At 42.1% G+C, this 8,172-nt stretch overlaps 1 protein-coding gene and 1 long non-coding RNA gene across 2 annotated transcripts in view; one reads left to right on the top strand and one right to left on the bottom strand.

The window, feature by feature from the left end:
* Nucleotides 1-1,639: 1,639 nt before the first annotated feature.
* Nucleotides 1,640-8,172, top strand: part of LOC121812360 — a 26,971-nt gene continuing 20,438 nt past the window's right edge. The window contains exon 1 of the long non-coding RNA XR_006053013.1: nucleotides 1,640-2,369. This is a non-coding gene — a long non-coding RNA (uncharacterized LOC121812360). The remainder of the gene's footprint in view (nucleotides 2,370-8,172) is intronic.
* tcima (transcriptional and immune response regulator a) lies at nucleotides 2,898-3,937 on the bottom strand. Its single transcript, XM_005948063.3, has one exon. It carries the CDS (start codon nucleotides 3,765-3,767, stop codon nucleotides 3,465-3,467), a length of 303 nt encoding a protein of 100 aa, XP_005948125.2. The 5' UTR covers nucleotides 3,768-3,937; the 3' UTR covers nucleotides 2,898-3,464.

Raw genomic sequence — 8,172 nt, 5'->3', positions numbered from 1 at the left:
CTTTAGCAGATTAGCAAGCCTATGGCGCTAATAAGTCTTCTAAGCTAAATTAACTTGCTAGCTGGAGACTTAGCAAACAGATATTAAACAGGATACATTACAGTTTCATTTTTTTTAAAAAACGAATAGTTGTATATTCAAAAATGATTATTTAGCTTATGAGCTTTTATAAAGTTAGATAAACCTTGAATACTAAACTTTTTTTAGCCACTTTAGGCTTGGAGGACAAGTTAAACTGTGAGCACTGATGTCTCCCATTATGTTAATATATAAGTGTGTTAATATATGAATAGTTGTGGTTCTTGATAAACACTAATTATTTTCCATCTCATCTCATGCTCCTCTGTACTCACCGGCAAGCTGCTAAGTGTTTCTCTCTGCTCTCTGGTCCTTGGCAGATATTGCAAACTGGGTTTTTCCAGCATTTTTGTTGAAAACAGTTGCCTGCTGCGTCCAAAACTGACACTATGAGAACGGAGAGTGAACCAAAATATTATGTTGGGGCTCGACCAGCTGAACAATGAGCTGAAATCCACTGTAAACCTCCATAAAGCTGCTGTTTAAGCAATAATTCTCAGCAGGTTTCTCACTACAAGCGGTTAGTTATGTAATGTTACTTTGCTTCATGATGATACAATATCATTATTAAAAACATTAGCTGTGGAAACTTTAAATTAAGTTCACTGCCAAATAAATTGTCTACAACATTTTCACTCAATTAAGGTTATTTCAGTAAATTAAAAGTAAACTAAAAGTTAAAACTACATGTTTTTTAAAAATCAGTTAAATAAAATAAACAACCCGTTCTCACTCCCAAAGCGTAACATTTTACGCTAGGTGACAAATCGTCACCATATTACGTTTTCGGCTACCCACCACGTTCCTAAATGACGACCTCGGAAAAAGAGGAAATATGAGAACCGTCTGGACTGAACCTACACATGTTCGCTCTTTTTCTTCAAATCGCTTAGAAACACGCTATTTAACATCATTAAAGTCCTGGTTAAGGTCAGGAATAAGGTTATGGTCAGGGCTAGGGATAAGGTTAGGTTTAGGGCTGGAATACAGGGCTGGAACGTCTACTACCGCGGGAGCGTCATTGCACTGGATTCCAGCCATAACCCGCCGCGTACCCTAAGAACGCCGAAGGTCTCCTTTCGCGTTCCTCAGGAACGCCGCGGGACGAGACAAAACGTCGACATGTTACGCCTCGGGAGTGAGAACGCTCTGAAATAAAACAGAAACAAAAACTAGACTAAAACACATGTGAGATGACTGAGTAAACTTGGAAAACTAACTAAAATAAAATTTAAAATATCTAAAGGAAATATCCTCAGTTTTAGTATATTTTAGTTTGGTTTAGTTATAGATTTATTTAGAGCTTGCCCTTTGAGTCAGCTGCTTATAAAATTATGTTTATTTTGTTTATTATAGTACAGGTACTGATTTTGCTAAGACTTGTCTTTGACATATGCTCTTTGTACAATAATAATTAATAAAACGAAAAACTAACACTGAAAATGATCAAAACTAAACCAAAATAAACATTTTCCAACAAGAAAAACTAATCTGAAAGAAGAAAATCCTCTCTGGAAACCAAATAAAAACAAAGAGTAGAAAATACAAAACTATAATAACTCTGATCAGTATCATTAGTTTTATTGACTTAAGCAGTCAAATTAAAAAACTTTATGTACTTCAATTACATGTCTTTATTGTACAGATTAATATGATTACATTTTTTCAACATTTCTGTATTATCATTACAAGCTGCAAAGGAGTCATTTTAAAGCACTCCTTTTTCCACCATCACAGGTGATTTCTCACCTGAGAGCTCCACACCTTAGAGTGACTGATACTGACATTTCCCTTAACTGTAAGCACATGCGAGAAGCGCCTGCAGCTAAGATGTCGTCATGAAAAACAACCCAGAGAACTGGTTTGAGCCGGTAGAGTGACTATCAGAGCAGGGAGATTAGCAGGCAGAGTGATCTGTGTGTCTGCAGCTAAGCCTACATACACGGCCTACCATAGACCACAGACATAAAAAACATCAAAAATGATTTGAAATTTGGATGTTAATGGAGTGGGTGATTGTCTTAATAAAGGGCCCATTTATGGTTAACTTGAAGATAAAGAATCAGAGGGTGAGGAGTCAAACCCTCAACTCATCTAAACCCTCTAATGCTACTTAGACAAGCTCTTATCTAGAAGCCTTGCATGATTAAATAGAGTCCAGTGTAAAATACACTGTGTGGAGAAAGCTGCTCACCTCCCTACCCTCCCATCCTAGCCTGAGCCAAACTGGTTTACACCGGTCTGGTAAAGAGCTGTGAGGGAAACCCAGTGAAGGTTAACCACATCCTCTCGTGAGTAACTCTATCCTCTTTGAATGCCCTCTGCTGTGTCACAGTGAAGAACATTAGAGGTAGAAATGTGCTGATAGTGTCTTTTTTGGTTGTTTTGTTTGCTCACTAAGAAATAAACCCTATCCTAGATTACATGACTCAACTCTACACACAAGCTGTTACACTACTCTGTGATCTATCCACCTGCACTTAACGTCAAAGACAAAGGTCATTTACATCATTATTTACCCATTTCTATGGTAACTTGAATTGTGTCTGACATGAGGGTTTTCCCTGTGTGTGACTAACGCTGAGCACATAGGTCAAGCTCTGAGTGTGATGTCATTTTTTTAAAAAGCTAAAAGTATTTCATGTAGACTCGAGACTATTTTGTAACACTTAAAATGCCCCGTGTATACTCTAATGCAGTATAACAGTGTTAAGCCCACAAATCTAATGTGCCACAAATGTTGACCTGATGTGCCCTGATTGGTGGTTACCAAAGACCATGTGTGACACGTGTAAGAAAGATGAACAAGGATTCAGTTATAGTATACAACAAAATAATTTATTTTATAAAATTACAAACAAAAGGAACTTTTCATAAATGCAGTTCATTGTGCTGAGACATGTTGGTGACAATAACACATTGGCCACTAATAACTTGTAGTCGTACAACAAAGTAAAGCTGAGGGACAAGGCATGTGTTCAGGATAGGCATTCATACAGGCAGGTTCCAGGGCACCATGAAGTCTCACATTGCAGCTGTGCGCCATCATCAGCACAGCGATTTGCATCAGTACAGTCACGCACCCACAAGAGTGCATCAGTAAATTCAAGTCTGCATGAAGACTTAAATGTATTCCCTTCATATTCCCACTTAGTTCATGTCGCTCCAGCCCGCTCCGGGCAGGACTCCGCGCTGTCCCCTCCGTCCATGAGGCGACAGCCGCCGCACGCCGCCGGCTGAGCTTTCTTTTTTCCTTCGGCACCTGACGCTCGTCTCCAGGCGACAGGTGAGCCACAGCCCAGACACACCGGGAGTGTTCTCAACATTCGGCTCACACACGAGCCGACACACAGAGAGACAAAGGCGGTGAAACTGCTAAAACACAGTCAGCGCAGTTTGAACATCTGCCGCACCATCCCCGCAATCTGCAGGAACTTGTCCTTCTTTCGCTGCTTCAGAGCCATCAGTGCCCGGGCCGTCTCCTCCGGATCCTGCGTGTAGGAGAATATGCTCCTCACTCTCTCCTCCGCCTTCATGTCGCCCGTTTTCTGGAAAAGCCTCATCAGCGCGTCCTGGTTGACGTTCTCGAAAATGTTGGCCACGGCTTTCTTGCGGTGCGCCGTGTCGAACTTGTTGCCGTGGACGGATGGGCTGACCCGGCGGCATTCAGAGGATACGTAGGAAGACATCTTAGCTTTTTGTGTCTGTAGAGTATAGTTTCTCCGCTCCAGCTGTGGCCCTCCAACTCGGTAAGGGGGAGTTGTTCGGTGCGCACTGTTTCTGTGGAGCGGCTCAGGCTTGAACGTTAGGCTGGGTGAGTGCCGTTGAGCATGAGCGGTAGGATATTTATGGAGGCAGTGTGGGGTGTGAGTTTGCCGGGACGCACTCCCAGCCGGTGACATCAGTAGTTGTGAAGCAAACAGACGCACCGCCCCTCCGAGCCCAACGTATTAGGAGAGTCCCTAAGCACTCCACACACACACACACACACACACACACACACACACACACACACACACACACACACACACACACACAGGGAGAAGCCTGATGAAACCATTGTGCGCTTTATCTGTAAGGCCTGTTGATTACAGTAACTTAACTGCTTAACAGAAATGCTCTGTTATGAAAACTGAATTCTGTGTGCCACGATAACTGACAAGGGTCTCCTTAAAGAAATCAAAAGATTCTGAAGAATTCATTCGCGTTGGTATTTCTCCATCGACACAACTTTGTGCTGAACATTGGGGGCGTCAAGATCTCTGTCTAAATCAATCTGGGTAAATTCCTAGATGATTAAACATGCAACTATTTTGCTGGTAATAACTGAAAGGAGTAAAGAAAATCAACAGCCTATTTATGCAAGATAATTCATAATTTTATTGCGGGGGTTATATTGGTTGGGTCTAATTATTGCGGGGGTCATAACCCCCCTAACCCACCCGTGTATTTCTCATCTCTCTGTGCTATACTGCTAGTGCACGTGATGTGGATGGATCTGTTCTCTCTGTGTCTTCGTGATACTGCCAAAGGTTGTTTACAAAAGGAATTCATTTCATAAAAGCAGTCTGAATGAGGGATGCTCGCCTCTTCTTCAAGAGTCTTATTAGTTTATTTTAGTTGACACAACCTCTGCTCATTACATTTTTTAAAACATCAGAATCTCCATTGTTAGAGGAAATGGCAGGAATGTGGGTATCAGATTCTTTCTTTTGCTTGAGGGCAAACATAAATAGCAATGGGGAAGTAATTCTGGACTAATGAGTGGCTGCTCATTATGACGTTACCCTACTTGAGGGGACACCAAGAAAATTCTGAATGACTCCTTCTTTAAATTTGGATCAGTATAATACAGAAAGGTCTCCAGTTGGCTCATTTTTATTACTTACTTTGATAGACAGACAGACAGACAGACAGACAGACAGAAAGGAAGAAATAAAAATAAGTCACCAATCAACAAAAGAAAACACAAATATATATCTTAGCACTAATGTAGGACACAAATACAACAATAACCATCTGTCTTAGTGCATGAGTCATTTGTTTCTGTAAATTTGTTGGCCCAGCTGGCCGCTAGGTAAAAGTGGGCATAACAGGAATGGATTAATTAGAACTGTTAGCTTGCTTTCTAACACAGAGAGAATGTGTTCACTGCGTGAGTGTTCGTTTCCTCGTGCTGTGTATAGTGTTGTGATGTGACTGTCGTCTGGCTGAAATAAGTCTCTGTTAGATTTAAACTGTTTGCAAAAAACCCCACACAGACACACTTTTTTTAAGTGCTATTTTTGAAAGCAAACTTTACTCCAATTAACTAAAAATGGGTTTTCACTAGTTCCAAAAACTGCAACAGCAGATTGTATCTTCCTTTTCCAGTTAGCAGTGTGCTTACATTTTGGACTTGACATGAGAGGGTTGTTGGGCTCTGTTTATGCCTGGAGGTGACTGGAGGCCAACGCAGCCCGGCTGAGTTGCGCTGATAAGGCTGTGAGGCGTTCCCCTACTTGAAACTCTCGTTATAAACACACAGCAAGTGTCATAGCAGCCGATGTTTTTATGCTGAAAAACTGACATTTGCCCTAAAATGTCCCCTCAACATGGCGCCTTATATGGAAAAACACATTCGGGTATAAGTGACTCAGGAAGTGTGTGTTTTCTTGCGGAATAAAGCTTATGCGTGGTATGGCCGGCATGTGGCACTGACATTGTTTGCTGATTTTGAACAATAAGCCAGAAATGCTTGTCTGGAGCTGGCACAGAGACAGAGAATAGCTGCACTCACCCTGGAAAAACATGGAACTGGAAATGACATATTTATGGCCCCAAAGCTGTCCCAGAGGCGCGACAGATAAGGAATGCACAATAAGGTTTCAGCAGTTAGACGGAAACTGGAGCCTTGTGCTGCTGACCCTGCTCTCCTGTCCACCCCGAGCATTCACGTTTTATCATAACAAAAGATTCACTAAATTTAACCAAGTATAAAGCATTTTTTTCTTCTTCGTTTTTTCAGATGTTGTCTACGGAGAGCTGTTCTCAGGAGACAGCAGTTTCACTCCCTTGTATTTTGCTCATTTAAGATTTGGCTTGAAGTGCATAATTAGACTCTGAAACATCCCTCAAACAGACTGGAGGTCACAGACAGGGCACTTCATTGCACGTTAAGATTTGCAGTCACTCTGAAGTCCTTGCAATTATGTAACAGAGTTAGTGATCAGTCTTATCTATTGGACCACTTTTACTGTGTTTCACCCTTATCTTTGTTTATGGTTGTTTTATAATATAGTTATTATAATATGATAATTCCTGTCTCTGGAAGAGCTTCCAGATTTATTGGACTGTCCTATTTTGGCACGAGCTGTCTGGCATTACCAAAGAACATTTACACAAACTTCAGTTTTGAAATGCTCCAGACTCCTGCAGCATTTTATAACCACAGTTTGGGATGCAAAATGAAGGTTACATAATGCAGCAGGTAGCCTTGCATTAATTGCTTTATAGTCTATGCTACTTATGCAGATAATTATTGAGTCTATCTAAGCAAGACTGCTACTTAAATAGCACTGTTCTACACATCTGAGAACGTAAAGCACTTTATACAAGTATCATTCACGCAATCACGTACACATTCCTACAGTTATCTATGTCTAGGCACTTTCTAACATGTGCACACACAAACACAAATATCGTCTCCAATGGATGTACTGGGGGTGACTTCAGGTTCAGTATCTTACCCAAGGATACTTTAGACTGAAGGAGTCGAATCACTGACCTTCCTAACCTTCTAACTATTGCACACCAACTTACTAGTGTGAGACACAAACTAGTTTGTGTATTTATTACAGAAGCAGGTCTTAAAAATATATTTTTTGCATTTTCCCAAACACAGTAAAAAAATATGAACAGAATTTGCAGAAAATCTGCAAATGAAAATACAATAATGCATGCAATAGGTGCTTTATCTACAGGTATACTATTTAAAGAATTAAAAATGGAAAAACAGAGAAAGCTCAGCCATGATAATTACAGCTTAGATCCTAATGTTTTTTTGACTTCCTTCTATGATTCTGGATTTAAAGGACCTGTGCAAGTCTTTACTGTGTCTTTATTGTGTCTTTATTCTGCAACCCTCCTGTTTCTGGACAGCTAACAAGAGATGCCTAAACAACAACATAAACGTTACAAGCTAACATTGTGGACTCTTGCGTCCTAAAACTTTTAAACTACCTTCCCTCTGATCAGCACTTTGATTACATTCTTACTTCACATGAAAGTTTGTTTGCCTAGTGCGAGTCTGTCCACTTTAGATCCACTTCAATAACTAGTTTTGTCACGGTCCCCGTGTCTCTCTGGCTGGCCCACGCTGGCTACAGGTTTTGTTGTTGTTCATTTTGGTTTTCTTTCTCTCCTCCTCCTCTCTGCCTGGGTGGAGCTCATTACGGGCTCTCGCTCTTGGCCCACGCACCCGTGTGATGATGTCCACCTGCTGCTGATCTGGCTGATTTCCCCAGCTGCTATTTAAGGCAGTGGCACAGAGCAGCTCACCGCTGGAACGTTAAACTACCTGAGTTCGTGCTCGCGGCTTATTCGAAGAAGTTTGGTTTGTTTTTCCTGTTGTGGAACTAACCGTGCACTTCTTGTCTGTAGATTCTGGACCAAATCACCGGACCTGTCCAAGTGGGGCAGTGTGTGGAGTGTGGGAGCGAGTGCGGCTGAAGAGGAGTGCGTGTGTGCGGAGGAGCGGTGGCGGTGACTGAGTGGAAAAGGAAGCGCGTGTGTGGATTCCCCCCGCCCTTCTCTCCCTGGAGCCCTGGACCCCCTCCCAACTCACTGTACATATATTTTGCACTAAGGTGATCCCCATTGTAAATAAATCCCCTTTTGTGTTTCCTTGAAAAGAACTGTCTGCGCGTGAGTCCGTTCAGTAGCCATGACAGAACGTTCCAGCCGGAATATGGACTCAGCAGACCAAGACCCAGTCCAGCGAGCCCTCGCGTCGCAGGAGACGATGCTGGTCCGCCACGAGGCGATGTTCTCACACCTGCTAGGCCAGATAGCGTCCCTCACCCAGGCAGTGGCTCGGCTTACACCGCTGGAAGG

This window comes from Haplochromis burtoni, unplaced genomic scaffold (assembly GCF_018398535.1).
Source record: "Haplochromis burtoni strain Fernald_Lab_line unplaced genomic scaffold, NCSU_Asbu1 Contig_555, whole genome shotgun sequence".
Taxonomy (NCBI): domain Eukaryota; kingdom Metazoa; phylum Chordata; class Actinopteri; order Cichliformes; family Cichlidae; genus Haplochromis; species Haplochromis burtoni.
Note: the sequence above shows the minus strand (reverse complement) of the source record. Positions and strands in the feature narration are given on the sequence as shown.